Source organism: Rhinatrema bivittatum, chromosome 4 (genome assembly GCF_901001135.1).
Source record: "Rhinatrema bivittatum chromosome 4, aRhiBiv1.1, whole genome shotgun sequence".
NCBI lineage: Eukaryota > Metazoa > Chordata > Amphibia > Gymnophiona > Rhinatrematidae > Rhinatrema > Rhinatrema bivittatum.
The window spans coordinates 382,097,823-382,119,218 of NC_042618.1; the positions used below are offsets into that span (position 1 = coordinate 382,097,823).

General features: G+C 43.2%; 1 protein-coding gene across 1 annotated transcript in view; it reads right to left on the minus strand.

Moving 5' to 3' along the window:
- Positions 1-21,396, minus strand: part of DNAH12 (dynein axonemal heavy chain 12) — a 1,160,754-nt gene that overhangs the window by 464,801 nt on the left and 674,557 nt on the right. The window contains 2 exon segments of the mRNA XM_029600929.1: positions 7,542-7,682; positions 8,743-8,923. Of these exon segments, the coding sequence (XP_029456789.1) occupies positions 7,542-7,682; positions 8,743-8,923 (322 nt within the window).

Consider the following 21,396-nt stretch of genomic DNA (forward strand, 5'->3'; position numbering starts at 1 on the left):
TTTCGATTTTTCGATTTTTAACGATTTTTCACGATATTTTACCCCCCCAAACGGCAACAATACGATTCCCTCCCCCTCCCAGCCGAAATCGATCGTTAAGACGATCGAGGACACGATTCACATCCCTAGTAGAAATACAGGCGCTTTGGAATGATGAGCGTCGTATGATTTCTTTGCTCATTCACCCGCTTTAGTTAGCATGTCTTTAGTTTGAATCCATAATTGATGAATATCATCAGCAGTGGATTGAGCTGCTGGGGACGACACTGAGAGAGTCAGTGGAAGTGGTGGTGAAGGTAGTCGTCCATAAACCACTTCGAATGGTGTTGATCCAGTGGATGACGCTGGATGTGAGTTAATGGTGAATTCTGCCCATGGCAACAGTTCGGCCCAGTTATTCTGACGGCAACTCACATAGGCACGAATGAACTGTTTTAGGGTCCTATTCATCCTCTCTGTTTGGCCATTTGTTTGGGGATGATAGGCAGCTGAATAATCCAGAGAGATGTAAAATAGCTTGCACAAAGCCTTCCAGAATTTTTCCGTGATTTGTGATCCTCTATCTGAGATGATGTGCTTTGGTAGGCCATGTAGGCGAAAGATGTGGACAATGAAGAGCTTAGCAAGCTCCAAGGCTGAGGATAAGCCAGGCAGCACCACGAAATGGGCCATCTTACTGAAACAGTCAACTGTCACCCAGATAGTATTCATTCCTCTAGAAGGTGGCAGATCAACTACAAAGTCTGTAGTGAAATGAGTCCATGGATCCTCCGGAATTGGCAGCGGTTGCAGCAATCCCCAAGGCTGACCAGAAGTAGGCTTATGTTTGGCATATTTGGAGCATGACGCTACAAAAGAGTACGTGTCCTCCTTGATAGTAGGCCACCAATAAAACTTCTGAAATCTCAGAAGGGTACAGCGTTGACCAGGATGGCCAGCCAGCTTGGAATCATGAGCCCAGTGTAATAGCTTCCTTCTGATGTTCTTTAGTACAATAGTTTTACCGGCAAGCACAGAGTGGGAGGCCGCCAAGATGACTGTCTTCGGGTCGATTATATGCTGTTGTTCTTCAGGAACATCCTCCAAGAGGAAAGAGAGAGACAGGGCATCTGCTCTGGTATTCTTGTCTCCGGGACAGTATTTGAGCACAAAGTTAAAGCGATTAAAAAACAAGGACCATCTGGCTTGTCTGTGGTTAAGGCGTTGCACATGACGGAGATACTCTAGATTCTTATGGTCCGAAAATATGGTAATTTGATGTTGGGCGCCTTCGATTCAAGGCCGCCATTCCTCGAATGCCATCTTAATAGCCAGGAGCTCTTTATCTCCGATCCCGTAGTTCTTCTCTGCAGGAGAAAAGCGCCGCGAGAAAAAGGAGCAGGGATGTAAGGCTTTAGAATCTCCAGTTTGGTTCAACACAGCCCCTACTCCATCTGAAGCGTCAACCTCCACGATGAAGGGTCTGTTGGGGTCCGGGTGATGCAGGCATGGCTTGGTGGAAAAGGCAGTCTTTAATTTCTCGAACGCGGAAATGGCCTCCACAGACCACTTTGAAGCATTGGCCTCTTTCCATGTCATCGCAGTTAAGGACACTGTTAAGGAAGAGTAGTTCTTGATAAAGCTTCTATAGTAATTTGTGAACCCCAAAAATCGTCTCAGGGCCTTCAGACTGGTAGGTTGAGACCAATTCTTGATACTCTCTAATTTTTGGGGATCCATCTAGAAGCCTTGTTTCGATACGATGTAGCCAAGAAAAGGCACAGATTGCTTGTGAAACTCACATTTTGACAATTTGGCGTAGAGACGGTGTTCTCAAAGTCTCAGTAATACTTGTTTGACAACTGCTAGATGAGTAGGCATATCTTGTGAAAAGATCAAGATGTCATCTAGGTAGACAATGACACATTTGTACAGAAGGTCCCGCAAGATGTCGTTCATTTATTTATTTATTTAAAAAAAATGTTATACCGTCGTTAAGTTAAATCCCATCACAACGGTTTACAGAAGGGCACGATAAAGAGAAATATGGGTGGTATAGATTACAAATTACTCGTGTGCCATCATAGTACGGTAACAATTTAAAATAATAAACTAGGTGTGTAAATTAAACCTGATTGTTAGGAACAAATTAGGCAGTTTGATTTTCACATTAATATGCTTATGTAGGTTACTAAAAACTTCTCGCTTGGTGCATCCTTATCGCTCAACTATTTTTCTCCTTTTCTTTATCTTTATAAAATGCTTGTTTAAAAAGCCAGGTTTTCAGATTAGTTTTGAATAATTTCAGATTTGTCTGTAGTCTTATTTCAAGTGGCATGGTATTCCAGAGTACAGGACCAGCCAGTGACAGTGCTCTTTCCCTTACTTGCGTGAGAAGTGCTGATTTCACAGAGGGGACAGTTAGTAGAGCTTTATTTGTAGATCTCAGGTTTCTTTGTGGTACATGCACGCGCAGTGCCGTGTTAAGCCAGTCGGCTTTATCATCGTGGATTAGTTTATGGATTATACAAAGTGCTTTATATTGTATTCTTTGTTCAACTGGAAGCCAGTGGAGTTCAGCAAGTGTTCCTGTAATATGGTCACTCTTTTTTTTGCCTGTCAAAACTCTGGTAGCGGAATTTTGTAATATTTGCAGAGGCCGAATTGTAGATTGAGGTAGTCCTAACAGCAGGGAGTTACAATAATCTGTGCTAGCGAATATCATTGCTTGTAGAACTGTGCGAAAATTGTTAATCGTTAATAGAGGTTTTAGTCTTCTTAGGATCATTAGTTTTGCATAACCTTCTTTTATTTTCTGTGAGATGTGTTGTTTCATGTTTAGCTCAGGGTCAATTATTACTCCTAGATTCCTAACTTTTGATGCTAACTCGATGGTTGAATATTTTTGATTGTGAATGTTGGTTGTGTGTGGTGAGTGTTTTTACGTTCAAGATGTAAGAATTCAGTTTTGTCAGTGTTTATAACCAATTCCATCTGGTTTAGGAGCTGTTTGATTATTTCTAGGTACATATTGGCTAGTTTCATTGTTTCTTCAATGGTGTTTGGAATGGGTAACAGTAATTGTATATCATCTGCATAAATGTAATGTACGATTCCCAGTCCTTCTAGTAAGTGACATACTGGGAGGAGGTAGATGTTAAAGAGTGTTGCAGATAGGGCTGATCCCTGTGGGACACCAGTTAGCAGTTTGACTTTATCTGAAAGTGCATTTTTGATTTGTACCTGAAAACATCTATTATTTAAGTATGACTCGAACCATTTTAGTGTTTTGTTAGTGAGTCCTATTTCTTTCAGTCTATTGATTAGTATTCTGTGATTTACAGTGTCAAGTGCTGCAGAGAGATCTAATAGAACCAGAATGTAGTGTGTTCCTGTATCAAATCCTCTTAAGATATTGTCTGATAGAGCTAATAGCAATGTTTCTGTACTGTAGTGTTTGCGGAATCCATGTTGTGCTGGATATAGTATGTTGTTATTTTCAAGGTGGTGAATATCTTGGCCCCTTGCAGTCGATCAAACAGCTCCGAGATCAGAGATAGGGGGTATCGGTCTTTAATCGTGTTCTCGTTCAGACCTCTATAATCAATACAAGGACGCAGGATACCGTACTTCTTCCCCACGAGGAAGAAGCCTGTGCCCGCAGGAGACTTAGATGGTCTAATAAACCCCTTTTGCAAATTCTCCTCAATATACTCCGACATGGCTTTATTCTCCACCACCGACAGGGGGTAGACACGTCCTGTAGGAGGTTCAGCATTAGGTTTCAGTCTTATGGCGCAGTCATAAGGTCTATGTGGTGGAAGGATGTCAGCAGCTTCTTTGGAGAACACATCACGAAATGATGCATACTGAGGCAGCAGTCCTGGCATCACTGGGATAGTAGGCATACAGAGAATAGGAATAACCTCCTTTAGGCATTTGCCATGACATTCTGGGCCCCAACGGGAGAGTTCCAACGTGGCCCAATTGAATTGTGGCATACGCAACTGCAACCAGGGTAACCCCAGAACAATAGGGTACATGGCCTTCTCCAACACAAAGAAGGAAAACTGTTTGGTATGGAGAGCGCCGGTGCGGAGAGATACCAGTTCGGTACAACGGGTAACAGCACCCAGTAAAGGCTCCCCATGTATTGATAAGAGTAGTGGAGTCTTCATAGTGGTGAGGGGGATCCTCAAGGGTTCCACTAAACGTTGAAGAATAAAATTACCTCCTGCCCATGAGTCCACCAGGGCAAGAGTCTGAAACTCCAATGGTCCACAGATCAGAGAGACCGGGAGAGAACGCGGAGGAGAGGGCGTAGTGAGGCCTAAGAAGAGTCCTCCCACAGGACTTAGGCCCATTCGTTTCCCGGACATATCGAGCATGTTTGGACTGCATGACCAGCTTGTCCACAGTACATGCACAATCCATTCCTCTTCCAAAGTCTTCTCTCTTTGGGTGTCAGGTATCCGCGGCCAAGTTGCATCGGTTCTTCTTCACTGGCAACAGGAGTTAATGGAACCATCCTGAGTGCAGGCTTAGCATGAACTTCCTTCTGAAAAGGTCCTTTACAAGGCTTGAGCTCTAGCACCTTATCACGAAGCCAGTGATCAATTCTAGTAGCTAAGGCCACTAGCTCATCCAGCGAGTCAGGTGTTTCACAAGCAGCCAGCTCGTCCTTCAAGCGGGAATCCAAACCTTTGAAGAAGAGAGTTTTCAGGCATCTAGGGTCCCAATGTAATTCAGTCGCAAGAGTCTTGAACTCTATATAGTGAAATCAGCCAGAGGTCGGTTGCCTTGCTTCAGGTCCACCAATGTAGAACCAGCAACAGTATACTGGGCAGGATCATCAAAAACGGATTTAAACAAGTCCATAAATCGTCAATATCCTGAAGTATAGGGTCTTTGCGTTCCCACAGCGCGGAAGCCCAAGTCAAAGCCCTTCCATCCAGGTAGGATAGAATATAAGTAGTCTTGGCATAGGTTGCATACAACACTGGTTTAAGAAGCCTCTTGTTCTGTGAATCTCTCCAGAAAAACGTACTGGAGCAGCAAGAGGCACAATAGTCTTTATAGTTACTTCAGGTAACTGACCTTCATTACTGGATATAGAACCTTGATTCTTCTGTGCGTGCAGCTGATGAAACACAGTAGTTAATTTCTCCAATGCGTCTTGTTGTTCAGCAGCTCGCTGGGCCAGGCCTGGAATGGCCTGCAAGACATTGAGCTGAGCCGGATCCATGGAGTTAGCAGTCTATTATGGTTATTGGTGTTTAGGTGGATCCTTGGACACTGTGGCAGCTGACCACACCCATGGGGGGCAGTCCCGTGAGGGACCACAGTGTCAGGCTAAACTCCGGACAGACAAACACAGATTTGAATCTTTTATTAAACAGTATATGGAACCACCAAAGGTGGCAGTAGTGAGTAGTAGTTGTCGAGTCCGGCTGGGCGCGTCTCTCACAGAACGCTGGAACGGTTCCTTTGTAAGCAGTGCTGTAGTGGAAAGAGACTGAGAGATATGAGTACACAATAGAATTAGCATTCAGAGTCCCAAGTAGAATAGGAGAGCTCCAAGACAGGGAGAGCAGGCCCTCGAGGAGCGAGTACCTGATCCCTTAGAGCAGAGAGACTCGGTAGTGTTGTACTCACTATAGCAGTAGCCAAGATTCCACTAGACAAGAGGTCTGGCACCGGAGCAGAGGGCAGGCCCTCGAAGAGCGAGTACCTGATTCCGGCGAAACGGTACTGTAGAGAGAGATGTTCTTGTACTCATAGATGATGACTGTAGTTAGTTCTTCCAAGTAGAAGGTAGATGTTGCAGGCAGCGACACAGGGAACATGGGCCTTTGAGGAGCGAGTACCAGTTTCCTGATAGCACCTGAAAGAAGCAGAGAGGTCCCCGAGGAGCAGGTACCCCGTTAGTGACCCCGAAGGGTAGTAAGAGTTGGAGTGGCAGAGTAGCTTAGGAACGGAGAGCGAACCCCATCCGTAAAGTTCCGGTTGCTAACTCAACAAGCTAGCAAATGAAGTAGGCAGATATACCCTGGAGTCGTGACGTCAGAACAGGGGGACGCCCCTGAGGTTCGCGCCAAACTGGAAATAAAGATGAGGGTGGCATGCACGCGCACGCCCTAGAGGTACCTTGAAGGAGCATGGCGGGAGGCAGCACCAAAGCTGGTCTGGAGATACCAGAGAGGTTGGCAAACAGACGCCGTGGCGGCCATCAGTCCAAGGTGAGCGGGAGGAGCCGCAAGTAGAGAGAGGTAGGCAGGGTGAAGCCGTCGAAGACCGACGGACGCAATATAGTAAAAAAAAGTAAGTTTTTCTTTTTTTTAATAATTTAAACAGATAAAGAAAAGTTTAGAGGGAAATATGAATAAATGTAATTATCTGGGGACGATCCTCTTTGTTAACCTTTATCAGGCTAATTATGCTCAACCAAACTATCTTAAAGGAGTTGGAGCTATTTATATTGTGGTTTGCTACTCTGAACTCATACTCAGGTGCATGGCCAGGCATCCCAAAAGATTTTTGACCTTGTAGTTCAAACTTTGCTCATAATTTCATCAAAGGCCAATAATTTAGTTATATATAGACTGCTGCTCCTTCAGAAGTTTGCCCATCAGCTAGAGGCAGAGAATACTAATCCACTTGGTTTCTGAGCAGTATGTATATACTGGTGATGTCACAGGCATTTAAAAAAAAAACCCCTCTGTCTCTATCAGCTGGAAGGATACTAAATCCATTAGTTCTAGACTGGTATAGCGGAAAGCAAAGGAAGCTGTACATAACTGTCAGTACTGTAGCATACCCACAAAAGCAGGCCTGCCTGACATGGCTAGACATAATGAGTTTCTGGACAATATTATGCTATTGTGACCCCTAAAATGATCAGACTCAGTAGCTCCAATCATTTCTTTAAACTTCAAAGGTAGAAGTTGTCTCTTTCCATCCTGGAAGACATACTTATATGTGAGAACCAAAAAACTTGACTTCAAAAGAGACAAGTCACTTCAAATCAGAGCCATAAAAATTAATATAACAATAGGACCATCAAGGTATTCTAGCAAGGAGACTACTCCAAGAGGAATTCTTAGAAACAGACATTACATAGACTTACACACGCACACACACGCACATTTCTTCTTTCTCTCCCTCTGCTAGAGACTTGTTATATACACTCTTTCACATGTACTTTCTCTGTTACATACAGGTTTGTAACAAGCTTAAATTTCTTATGTAAAATAACCTGTCTGTATGTATACCTTATTCTACTATACTCACTCTGGAACGTGGACCTGATCCATTACTATTATTATCACTATTCATTATTACATTTTGGGGGCTCATCCAAGATAGTACAATATTATCCAGAAAATCATTGGGCATAGGCATGTTCAGCAGGCCTGCTACAATACTTTTAGCTATTAGAGTATTCTTAGTTATAGTAAAACCATTACTTTCAAGGTTGATAGTCAACAGCAAACTCTGGAATGAGGCTCTATGGCTCTTGGGATCCTATTCAATCGTTGTACCATAATTCAACTGTATTATACCTTTTTGTTGTCATCTAGTACTGTGTTCATGCTTTCTATCCACAAAGTATCAATTGGACCATCAAATACTACCCATTTGCGCTCAGGTGACTCAGCCAAAGCAAATTCACGGAACGTGTTGGCAACAATACCATCAGTCCACTGGATTAGGGAAAAAGACAGAACATGACAAACACTAATAAGTCATAAGCTAGTAATGTTATTACTGTTCATCAAAAGTATTTAGTTTTCTGTTTAATATACATTAATTAAGTAATAAACCATGAAGGATAAATCTTTTACCGACAGATAAATGTTATGTCTGGAGATGTAGACATACTGAGCACTAAAAGGAAATAGCATCCAAAAGAGATATAGTAATTGTTCTTACAGTCTATTTTTAAAACAGTATTAGTTAATTAGTAAATATCTTGTGTTTCAACTAATCAGATTTCTAGGAATCAATCCTAACATTCTGATTAGCTAATAATAATAATATTTAAGAGGGTAATTTTCTAACAGCCCACATAGGTTAAAGTCTGCAGGTACCTTTTACCTGCAGATTTTAGCATGAATTTTGAAAGTAGATTTATACCCAAAAATCTGCTTTGAAAATTTGCAGGTATACATGGAACCTGCACATGAATTCACTTTTACACATATTTTGACTTGCACAATCCCCTGGGTAATTTCTAAAAGGCCATTTTGCATACAGGGCTTATCTGCATAAATACTTTGTAAAATTACTCCCTAAATGATTACGTTCAAATTCAGTTTCATGCAAAAAAGGGAAGAATAAAAGATTAAAACAAAAGATTATTTTATTTTCATTTTTGCATGTACTTTGCTTGATCATCCTTTTTATTATTTCAATACATTTGTCTTAGAAAAAAGTAATACTGGGCCAGTCTGGTGGGATGCAGAAGATGCAGAACTTATAGCCCTCAAAAGGTGAGGAAGCAGTAGACATCATAGCTGAATTTGGGTTTCATGATTGCAGGGTTCCAGACAGAGCCCTGGTGCATGGCTCCTTGGCCTAAGGATCATCACTGCAATTATTAGACTAGGTATGCTGTGGATGGATAAAAAGTAAGGGGGAGGAAACTCCAGGTATCTGCAAATGAATGTAAAATGGTCCCAGGATCCCAGCCCTGGTTCCAACTGCGCTGTTTGCTTCAAAGAAGGAGGAATCTGCCAGGTCAAAAACAAAAAAAAATAATACCTCATGAGACACTGCATCAAACTGTCCAAAAAGTTGGCCCATGGTGATAGATTTGGGATTCACAGTCCTGAAGATAACTCTTTCTTCATCGTATTCACGTTCATTCATTAGACACAAAGTATCAGCCAGTACATGCAGAACTTTTGTCTTTCCAGAAAATGGTTCACCTACCAGCATAAAGCTAATGAACAAAAGAACAAATGTTAATATACAAGAACAAACAACAGAACATAATAAGTGACAAACTGAATCTATATACAGTATATATCAGACTGGGGACTCTGCACTGCTCTCAAGATACATCTGACTATTATGTTCACTTCCTCTTTATGTGCCAGATTCATTAAGGCTTTTCTCCCATTTTGTGTCTGTGGGAAAAACCCTTAGTGAATCAGGTACTATATTTGTTGGATGTCTGGAATGTCCTTGTTTTATCTGTTTTGCAAAAAAAGTTGATTACTCATTTGGAGGCAATAATCAAAACCCTAGGATTTATACTAATAATCAAAGCAAAACTATACTAGTAGATTTGCTTTATTTCCTAAGGAAAAATTGCCTGTTGATTTTTGCCTTCTTTCTCTGGGGTAATTTTATGGAACAAAACAATCCGTGTAGTTTTGTATAATCAAAACTACATGCATTATTCCATCCTCCACCCTCTTCCATACTGGCTTCCACAGTATGCAGATATATGCACATACTTTTACTCTCATAAAGGACAGCCAATAATCAAAAAGCCTATTGGTGACCTGCCTTTGGTTACTGATGTCTTATTGCATCAGTGCGACTACAGAAAAATTTGTTCTTAGCTGATAATTTCCTTTTCTTGAGTCCAGCCAGACCAGTCCAAATGCATGGGTTATGCTCACCAATCAGCAGATGGAGACAGAGACTAACAAGCTTGCTGACGTCGCTTCTTCTGAACTTTTGTGCTGACCACAGCCTGCCAGTATGCTTTGAAAAAGCTAAGAAATCACTAACTTTCCCTCTCCCCTAGCCTAGGGGCTTCCAGGAGAATATAAAGTGATTAACCAGAAATGAACAAATCTCATAACAAAAAGAATTAAAGGTTGGGTTTTTTAAAACTTACTAGTGAGTAAGGTTAACTCTACCAAACTTTCTTCATCCTGAAATATACCATACCAGATAATCCTGTTTGGCAGAATAGGGACTGGCTGGATTTAAAGAAAGGAATTTAGTAGGTAAGAACAAATTTCTCCTTCGTCTCCATCCAACCAGACAGTCCAAATGCATGGGATGTAGCAAAGCTACCTCTCAAGCAGACAGGATCTTGCCACACCCACTCTGAAAACCTCAGAGCCAAATGACGCCTCTTCTTTGGCCTGCACATCCAGCCTGTAATGTTTTGCAAAGTTATGTAAGATGACCAAGTTGCCACTTTACAAATTTCTGTCAGTGAAACCAGTCTAAGCCCTGTCCATGAAGCTGCCCGTGCTCTAATGGAGTGTGCCCTCACATTCTTAGGCAACGAAAGTCCTTTATCTATGTAGGCTATTCTAATGATATCCTTTAACCAATGTGCTAAAGTGACCTTAGAAGCAGCAACACCCTTCCTATGTCCTCTGAATAAAACAAACAGATGATCAGACTTTCTGAAACTATTTGTGACCTTTAGTTAAAAGATGATAATTCTCTAAATGGTGAAATTGAGAGTACGCCTCTCCTTTTGATTCTCTATTGAAGGAAGAAAGACACACCATCTGACTAAGGTGAAAGATGGAATCCTCCTTTGGAAGGAAGGAAGAAACTGTGAATCTTCACCATATTGATTAGGAATATCAAAAAGGACTCCCTGCAAGAAAGTGTTTTTAATTCAGAAATCTGAATTAAGAGCAAGCAACTTAATCAAAATCTCCTTCAAATGTTCAAAAGGAAGACCCATCAAGTAGGACAAAATTTTCAGATTCCAAGATGGAACTGGATCCCTTACTGATGTTTTACATATTTAAGAAAGCAAGATTTGTCTAGATGGGAGAACATTAGTCTATCCAAAACCTGACCCGTAAAACAAGCAATCACCACTAGATCTTCTTGCCAAAATTGTAGGCCACATGGTAAAGTCTTCTTTGCTGAAATCCCCTGATCAACACACCAAGCTTCAAAAATGTGCCATATCCTCACAAATTCCAAAGAAGCAGAACTCTTCCTAGAATGTAAGACAGTTTGTATCACTTCCTGAGAAAATACCTTCTTCATCAAACTAGCCCTCTCATGGCCCAAGCTATAAGACAAAATCGAGCTGGATCTACATGCACCACTGGATCCAAATTCTTGCTCTGAGAACAATAATAGCTTCCAGGCTAAAATTCTGACTAGATTTGCATATCAAGAACACTGCAGCCAACTGGGAGTTACCACAATCATAAGACCTCAATGTATGGAAATCTTCTAAATTACTCTTCTCACCAAAGAGAATACAACTAGGGATGTGAATCGTTTTTTGACGATTTAAAACAATCGTCAGATATATTTTAAATCGTCAAAAATCGTTAGAGCCGCGATACAATAACAATTCCCCCGATTTATCGTCAAAAATCGTAAATCGGAGGAGGGTGGGAGGGCGGGAAAACCGGCACACCAAAACAACCCTAAAACCCACTCCGACCCTTTAAAAGAAATCCCCCACCCTCCCGAACCCCCCCAAAATGTTTTAAATTACTTGGAGTCCAGTGGGGGGGGGGTCCCGGCACGATCTCCCACTCTCGGGCCACGGCTGCATTAAGAGAAATGGTGCTGGTGGCCCTTTGCCCTTACCATATGACAGGGCAAAGGTAGCGCCGGCGCCATTTTGAATATTGGCAATACGGCCCGAGTGCAGAAGGTCGCTCCCAGACCCCCGCTGGACTTTTGGCAAGTCTTGTGGGGGTCAGGAGGCCCCCCCAAGCTGGCTAAAAGTCCCTGGGGGTCCAGCGGTGGTCCAGGAGCGATCTCCTGCACTCGTGACGTCGGGTCACAGGAACCAAAATGGCGCCAGCGCTTCCTTTGCCCTGCCATTTCTCTTAACGCAGCCGTGGCCCAAGAGTGGGAGATCGCGCCGGGGACCCCCCCCCCCCCACTGGACCCCAGGTAATTTAAAACATTTTGGGGGGGTTCGGGAGGGTGGAGGATTTATTTTAAAGGGTCGGGGTGGGTTTTAGAGTTGTTTTGGTGTGCCGGTTTTCCTGCCTTCCCCCCTCCCCCGATAAAACGATTTTTTAACCTAAAAAACTAAGATGATCAGATTCCCCCCCTCAGCCAAAATCAATCGTTAAGACAATCGATCACATGATTCACATCCCTAAATACAACAGCCCCTCCAGCATCCAAGTCTGAACCAATGCATCCAAACTTGATGAGCCATTTTCTTTTCTTCTTCTAAAAAAAACCTTTCTTCTTATGTGTTCTTGTTTTAATGCTAGCATGTCCCACACTGGTTCTCTTCCCAACAGTCTATAATCTGAGAAAAGGCCCTCTGCGACAAAATGTACTCCCCAAAGTTCAATGTGTTGCAGCTGAGAAAGTCTGCTTCAACATTTTCCATTCCCACTATGTGCAATGCCAAGATGATTTTCACAAACTTCTCTACCCATTCCAATAGAGAAGTCGCTTCAGCTGAAACTTGAGTATTCTTGATCTCCCTTTGGTTGTTTACACACACTATTGCTGCTGCATTGTCCAATAAAATTTTGAATACTTGTCCCAGAAGAAGTAAAACTGGAGGAGCGCCAGCTGTATCATTCAGGTTTCTAAATGATTCTTCTCCAATGTCCAGGTTCTCTGAAGCACAAGGCCCTGACAATGAGCTCCCCAACCTAATAAGCATAAAGAAACACCAAATCTACCCCCTTCTCCAAGTTCTTGGTAACCAGTCATTCATTCAGGCTGACTCTCATCCACTCAGGAACTGAAAGCTTTGTGAGCCCTCGCCCAGGGAACTAAATCCAAAGCTGCCACCATGGAACCTAATAGCTAAAGGTAACTCCACACTGCTGGCCTCCTGGTAGACACCAAAATCCTTACCTGACTTTGAAGCTTCTCAATGTTTGGCAATGTTAACCAAACATGACCTCTTGTTGTATCAAAATAAGCTCCCAGATACTCCAGTGACTGAAAGGGTCTTAACTCTTCACAAAGTTTATGACCCAACCTAGCTCCTGCATTAACTGAACCACTCTAGCCATAGCTGTCTCAATCTCTTGCTACAACTTTGCTCAAATTAAACAAACATCCAGATAAGGACAGATTAACACTCCTTCTCAACCTAAGTATGCTGCCACCATTACCATCACCTTAGAGAAGGTGCCGGGAGCAGTGGCTAAACCAAAAAGCAGCACTTGAAACTGAATATGATAATCTAACACCACATAATGAAGAAAGCTCTGATATTACTTCCTTATAGGAATATGGAGATATGCCTCCGTAAAGTCCAATGATGTCATAAGAGCATAAGAAATTGCCATGCTGGGTCAGACCGAGGATTCATCAAGCTCAGCATCCTATTTCCAATAGAGGCCAAACCAGGCCACAAGAACCTGGCAAGTACCCAAACACTAAGAAGATCCCATGCTACTGATGCCATTAATAGCAGAGGTCATTCCCTAAGTCAACTTGATTAATAGGAGTTAACGGACTTCTCCTCCAAGAACTTATCCAAACCTTTTTTAAACCCAGCTATACTAACCACATCCTCTGGCAACAAATTCCAGAGCTTAATTGTGCGTTGAGTAAAAAGGAATTTTCTCCGATTAGTCTTAAATGTGCTACTTGCTAACTTCATGGAGTGCCCCCTCTATTATTCAAAAGTGTAAATAACTGATTCACATCTACTCGTTCAAGATCCCTCATGATTTTAAAGACCTCTACCCCTCAGCCGTCTCTTCTCCAAGCTGAACAGCCCTAACCTCTTCATTCTTTCCTCATAAGGGAGCTGTTCCATCTCCTTTATTATTTTGGTTGCCCTTCTCCGTACCTTCTCCATCGCAACTATATCTTTTTGGAGATGCGGTGACCAAAATTGTACATGGTATTCAAGGTGTCACCAGAGAGCGATACAGAGGCATTAAGACATTTTCCGTTTTATTAACCATTCCCTTTCTAATAATTCCTAACATTCTGTTTGCTTTGTTGACTGCTGCAGCACATTGAGCTGACGGTTTCAAAGTATTATCCACTATGATGCCTAGATCTTTTTCCTGGATGGTAGCTCCTAATATGGAACCTAATATCGTGTAACTACAGCAATGGTTATTTTTCGCCATTTTGCACTTGTCCACATTAAATTTCATCTGCCATTTGGATGCCCAATCTTCCAGTCTTGCAATGTCCTCCTGTAATGTATCACAATCCGCTTGTGATTTAACTACTCTGAATAATTTTGTATCATCCGCAAATTTGATAACCTCACTTGTCGTATTCCTTTCCAGATCATTTATAAATATATTGAAAAGCACCGGTCCAAGTACAGATCCCTGAGGCATTCCACCGTTTACCCTTTTCCAGTGAGAAAATTGACCATTTAATCCTACTCTCTGTTTCCTGTCCTTTAACTCGTTTGTAATCCACGAAAGGACATCGTCTCCTATCCCATGACTTTTTAGTTTTCTTAGAAGCCTCTCATGAGAAACTTTGTCAAACGCCTTCTGAAAATACAAATAAACTACATCTACCAATTCATCTTTATCCACATGTTTATCAACCCCTTCAAAAAAATGAAGCAGTTCTGTGAGGCAAGACTTCCCTTGCGCAAATCCATGTTGACTGTGTTCCATTAAACCATGTCTTTCTATATGCTCTACGATTTTAATCTTTAGAATAATTTCCACTATTTTTCCCAGCACTGAAGTCAGGCTCACTTGGTCTATAGTTTCCTGGATTGCCCCTGGAACCCTTTTTAAATATTGGGGTTACATTAGACACCCTCCATTCTTCAGGTACAATGGATGATTTTAATGATAGCTTACAAATTTTAAGTAATGTTGCGTCTGTCGGTCCTCGACGGCTTTGCCCTGTTTGCCTAACCTTATTCACGGCTCCTCCTGCTTACCTGGGAAAAATTAGCTACCACAGCGTTTACAAGCCAACCTCTCTGGTGTCCCCAGAACGGCTATGGTGCAGCCTCCTGCCATTGCTCCTCCCAGGTATCTACTAGGGTGCGCGCGCGCAACCCGCATCTTTGTACCACCCTTGGCACGAACCTCGAGGGCGTTCCCTCATGCTGACATCACACCATCCGGGTATATTACCTTCACAGATTTGCTAGCTCGTTGAGTTAGCAAGGACTCGAATCCGTTCCTGTCTACGGTACTCTGCTGCTTCCATGCTGCCACAGGAAGCTCTCTCTCTGCCCTTCGGGGTAACTGCTAACCTGGGTACCCGCTCCTTGGGGGCCCTCTGCTTTATTTCAGGTGCCTTACAGGGAACAGGTACTCGCTCCTCGAGGGCCTGCTCTCCCTGCCTTGGTGCCTGTACCTTCTACAACATACCTGGTGGAATCGCATACCAACAGCTAACACCTAGTGAGTACTTTAACTCTCAGTCTATCTCATCCACAGTATCTCCTCACGGGGAGACCTGCTGCGGAACCTCCTGACGTCATCAAGGAGAGAAGGGCTCCCTCTGCTGAGGTCCCTGAGACTACAACTACAAACTGCCTCACTACTGCCACCTCTGGTGGATATCTTCAAGCTGTTTAATAAAGAACTATCCTGTGTTTTGTGTGGACAAGTCTAGCCCAGTGCTGTGGCTCCTCACTACACACCGAACCAATGTATCTACGGACCGGTGCTTTCCATTCTGAGACCATCTCCTTCTTTGTTTTAGAGAAGACCATGCACCCTATAGTACTGGAATTACCTTGGCTGCAGCAGCATATGCCTCAATTCAATTGAGCTACACTGGAACTGTCTAGATGGGGTCCAGACTGCCATGATAAATGCCTGATGGAGGTAGCTCCATTACCCTGTATGCCTACTACCCCAGTGATGCCAGGGTTGCCTCCTCAATATGCATCTTTCCAAGATGTCTTTTCAAAAGAAGCTGCAGATGTACTTTCGCCTCACAGACCTTATGAATGCGCTATTAATCTAAAGCCTAATACGGAGCCATGCAAGGGTAGGGTGTACCTCTTGTCCATGGCAGAAAATAAAGCCATGTCCGAATATATTCAGGAAAATCTCCAAAAAGGCTTTATAAGACCATCCAAGTCCCCTGCTGGCGCAGGCTTTTTCTTTGTGGGCAATGAGGACAGTTCATTAAGTCCATGTGTAGATTACAGGGGTCTCAATGAAATAACAATAAAGGATAGTTACCCCCTGCCTCTGATTTCAGAGCTATTTGACAGACTATAAGGAGCTCAAATCTTTTCCAAACTGGATCTGAAAGGAGCCTACAATTTACTTCGCATTCGAGATGACAATGAGAGGAAGACAGCCTTCAACACTCGGGACAGTCACTTTGAATATCTAGTGATGCCCTTCGGCCTGTGCAACGCCCCGGCTGTCTTTCAAAATTTAATGAACGACATTTTCCAGGATCTCCTCTATAAGTGTGTTGTTGTTTACTTGGATGACATACTGATATACTCGCAAGACATGACCACTAATCAGGAGGATGTTAAGAGAGTACTACAGAGACTCCAGGAGAACCATCTCTACACCAAGATATCCAAATGTGAATTTCACAAGGAGTCAGTGCCTTTCTTAGGCTTCATCGTTTCCAATCAAGGCTTCCAAATGGACCCACAGAAGCTGGAGAGTATCATGAAATGGGCGCAAGCCAATGGGTTAAAAGCTCTCAGATGATTTTTAGGTTTCACCAACTATTACAGGACCTTCATCAAGAATTACTCTTCACTTACAGTACCGCTTACAGCTATTTATTTATTTATTTATTTAAAATTCTTATATACCGCACAATGGGTAGGGGTCAAAGAAAGGTGCCAATGTTGCTAATTGGACTCCAGAGGCTATAGCTACATTCCAGAAACTAATAGATGCCTTTTCCAGCAAGCCGTGTCTTCTACACCCAGACCCCTCCAAGTCTTTCATTGTGGAGGTTGATGCCTCAGACGTTGGCGTAGTGGCCGTATTAAGCCAGGCTGGTGATTCAAAAGTTCCACAACCATGCTCATTCTTCTCCTACCGCTTCTCTCCTGCAGAGAAAAATTATGGAATAGGAGATAAGGAGCTTCTGGCTATAAAGATGGCATTCGAAGAATGGCGTCCTTGGCTCGAAGGAGTGCAACATCAAGTAATGGTCTTCACAGACCATAAGAATCTGGAGTACCTCCACCACGCACAGCGCCTGAATCATAGACAAGCGAGATAGTCTCTGTTTTTCAACAGATTCAACTTTGTGCTCAAGTACCGCCCTGGAGATAAGAATATCAGAGCTGACACTTTATCTAGCTCATTTCTCTCCGAGGAGATACCTGAAAAACCGCAACACATCACTGACCCAGAGAACGTCATATTGGCAGCTACCCACTCAGTACCTGCAGGAAAGACTATCGTACCCAAGAACCTCAGAAAGAAGTTATTGGCTTGGGCCCACGACTCTAAACTTTCAGGACATCCTGGTCAATGCAGAACCCTGGCTAAGCTTCAAACCTATTACTGGTGGCCCACCATGAAGGAAGACACATTCTCCTACGTCGCTTCCTGTGCAAACTGCGCTAAACAGAAGACACCGCCGGGTCGTCCATGGGGTCTACTTCAACCCTTGCCAGTGCCAGAAGAACCATGGACACATATTGCCACAGACTTCATGGTAAATTTACCATCATCAGGAGGGAACAATACCATTTGGGTAACCGTAGATCGGTTCTCAAAGATGGCTCATTTTGTGGCTCTCCCAGGCTTACCCACCGCCATGGAGCTCGCCAAGCTAGTCATTACGCATATCTTCCGCCTGCATGGCATGCATAAGCACATAGTCTCCAATCAAGGAGCCCAATTCACAGCTAACGTCTGGAAGGCACTATGTAAGAAGTTCGATATTTCTCTCGACTTCACCTCTGCATACCATCCACAATCCAATGGACAAACAGAGAGGATGAACAGGACTTTCAAGCAGTTCATTCGTGCCTACATGAACATTCGCCAGAATGATTGGAGTGAACTGTTGCCCTGGGCAGAATTTGCAATTAATTCTCATCCAGCAACATCCACTGGATCAACACCATTCGAAGTGGTCTACGGACGACTACCACCACCACCACTGTCACTTCCGTTATCAATCTACTGCCAAAGATATCCAACAACTTTGGACTCAGACAAAAGAGATGCTTACTAAAACAGGACTTCGAGCAAAGAAAGGATACGATGCTCATCACTGCAAGGCTCCAGACTTCAAGCCTGGTGATAAAGTCTGGCTATACACGAAGCACTTAAGACAAACTTCCTTCAGCTCGCTTCGCTCCTCGCTTCGTTGAACCATTTCCCATTCTCTGACGACTGGGCAATCTCACTTAGAGTCTGAAGCTACCATCTACTTTAATGATCCATAATGCATTCCACATCTCACTATTGAAGCCATTGATCCTTAGTGAGTTCTCCAACAAGATACCAGAAACTACACCTATAGACGCAGAAGAAGACATCGAATACAAAGTAGATGCAGTTCTCGATGTGAGAAGATGAGGCAGATTATGGGAATACCTCCTGTCATGGGAGGGGTATGGCCCAGAAGAAAACTCTTGGACACCAATGTCTAATATCCTGAATAAAGAGATGCTACAGGACTTCCATCACTTGCATCCTCAAAAACCAAGACCTGGTATGAGACAGCGTGGATGCCCTTTGAAGGGGGGTACTGTTGCGTCCATCGGTCCTTGACAGCTTCGCCCCGTTTGCCTCACCTTATTCATGGCTCCTCCCGTTTACCTGGGAAAGATGGCTACTGCAGTGTCTACAAGCTGACCTCTCTGGCGTCCACAGAAAGGCTATGGTGCAGTCTCCCGCCATTGCTCCTCCCAGGTACATACTAGGGTGCGCACACGCAACCCACGTCTTTGTACCACCCTTGGCGCGAACCTCAAGGGCGTTCCCTCATGCTGACGTCACGCCATCTGGGTATATTACTTTCATATATTTGCTAGCTCGTTGAGTTAGCAAGGACTCGAATCCGTTCCTGCATACGCTACTCTGCCGCTTCCGTGCTGCTGCAGGAAGCTCTCTCTCTGCCCTTCGGGGTAACTGCTAACCTGGGTACCCGCTCTTCCCGGGCCCTCTGCTTTATTTCAGGTGCCTTACAGGGAACAGGTACTCGCTCCTCGGGGGCCTTCTCTCCCTGCCTCGGTGCCTGTACCTTATACAACATACCTGGTGGAATCGCATACTAACACCTAGTGAGTACTCTAACTCTCAATCTATCTCATCCACAGTATCTCCTCATGGGGAGACCTGCCGCGGAACCTCCTGACGTCATCAAGGAGAGAAGGGCTCCCTCTGCCAAGGTCCCTGAGACTACAACTACAGACTGCCTTACTACTGCTACTTCTGATGGATATCTTCAAGCTGTCTAATAAAGAACTACCCTGTGTTTTGTGTGGACGAGTCTAGCCCAGTGCTGTGGCTCCTCACGGGACTCCTCCCCATGGGCGTGGTCATCTCCACAGCACCCAAGTATCCACAAAACACACATTATTATAACTAATAGATCTGAATTTCATTTTTTAGTTCCTTCAAAACCCTAGGATGCATACCATCCTGTCCAGGTGATTTGCTCCTCTTTAATTTGTCAAACTGGCCTACTACATCTTCCAGGTCCAGTTCATCTGACTCATCACCACTGAAAACCATTTCCAGAACTGGTATTTTCCCCAACATCCTTATTAGTAAACACAGAAGCAAACAAATCATTTAGCCTTTCTGCAATGGCTTTATCTTACCTAAGAGCCCCTTTAACTCCTTGGTCATCTAACGGTCCAAACAACTCTCTCACAGGTTTCTTGCTTCGGGGATATTTTTAAAGTTATTTATTATGAGTTTTTGCCTCTACGGCCAACTTCATTTCAAATTCTCTCTTCGCCTGTCTTATCAGTGTTTTACACATAACTTGACAATGCTTATGCTTTTTCCTATTTTCTTCAGATGGATCCTTCTTCCAATTTTTGAAGGATGTCTTTTTGGCTAAAATAGTCTCTTTCATCTCCCCTTTTAACCATGCCGGTAATCGTTTTGCCTTCCTTCCACCTTTCTTAATGCATGGACTACATCTGGACTGTACGTCTAGGATTGTATTTTTAAACAATGTCCATGCCTGTTGAACACTTAACCTTTGCAGCTGCACCTTTCAGTTTTTTTCTAACTATTTTCCTCATTTTATCAGTTTCCCTTTTGAAAATTTAGTGTTACAGCAGTAGATTTACTTATTGTCCTCCTTCCAGTTTTTAGTTTAAATCTGATCATCTTATGATCACTATTGCCAAGTGGCCCCACCACCATTACCTCTCTTACCAAATCCTGCATTCCACTAAGAATTAAATCTAAAATAGCTCCCTCTCTCATTGCTTCCTGAACCAATTGCTCCATGAAGCAGTCGTTTATTACATCCAGGAACTTTATGTCTCTAGCATGTCCTGATGTTACATTTACCCTGTCAATATTGGGGTAATTGAAATTTCCCCTGCCTTACTGCTAAATTACTGACTTTAAAGTTTCCATCCTGAACTGCAACATCCTCAGAGCCTTGCTGACTCCTTTTACATCTAGAATTGAACAAAAGGATCCCTCCTTTTTGAGAACTACAAAGTAAAGAGAATACTGGCCCTGACCTCATTGATCACGTGGGACCAGAACTACAGCTCCTCAGTTCCTAAGGTAATCCAGCATCTACTGAATCACCACTTTCTTTAATGGAAAATGACAAGGGGAAATCATAAAAGCTGTTGATGGCATAGCCATTCCTGAACAATCTCCAAAATCCACTGGTCTGAAGAAATTTGGAGCTACCTCTAGAAGAAATCTGTCAATCGTCTACTTATTCTAAACTCAAGGGCTTGAGTTCCAGCACCTTCAATGGTCATTTGAGAGGCTCCAGCACCCCCATACTGCCATCTTTTTCTTCTCCATCTTTTCCTACTATAGGGTCTGGCCCTCTTACCTCCTGAATAGGACCTAGATTGCTTCTCCTTGAATCACAAAAGTGATTCATAGAAGGCATCTGGCACAATGTCTCTTTTGACTTATCCTCCAGCAGTCTGAGAACCTTAGATTCGCCCCATGCCTTAAACATTTTTTCAAGATCCTCGCCAAATAATAACTTCCTTTTAAAGAGAAGCTTGATCAGATTAGTCTTAGCAATCAAATCCTCAGACCAATTATGAAGCCATAGTAAATATCATGCTGCCACAACCAAGGCTTTGCTCCTCACCCAAGTGTGAATCAAATCAAAGCAAGCATCTGCCAAATCCTCCTGGCTCCAACTGAGCCACCTTCTCCAAGGCCACGCCAAAACCCTCCAATGAACTTTCCTGAATTCACTTTGACAAACACAGCCCTGCCCTTATAATCACACAACATATAGACATCTCTGCAGAGCCATACTCAAGCCTCGAAGGCCCACTTAAGTACAGACTCTATCTTCCAGTCCTGTGCATCTATAAGACTTGTGCCCTCCTCCACAGGAGTAATATTCTGCCTGGTGACAACACAA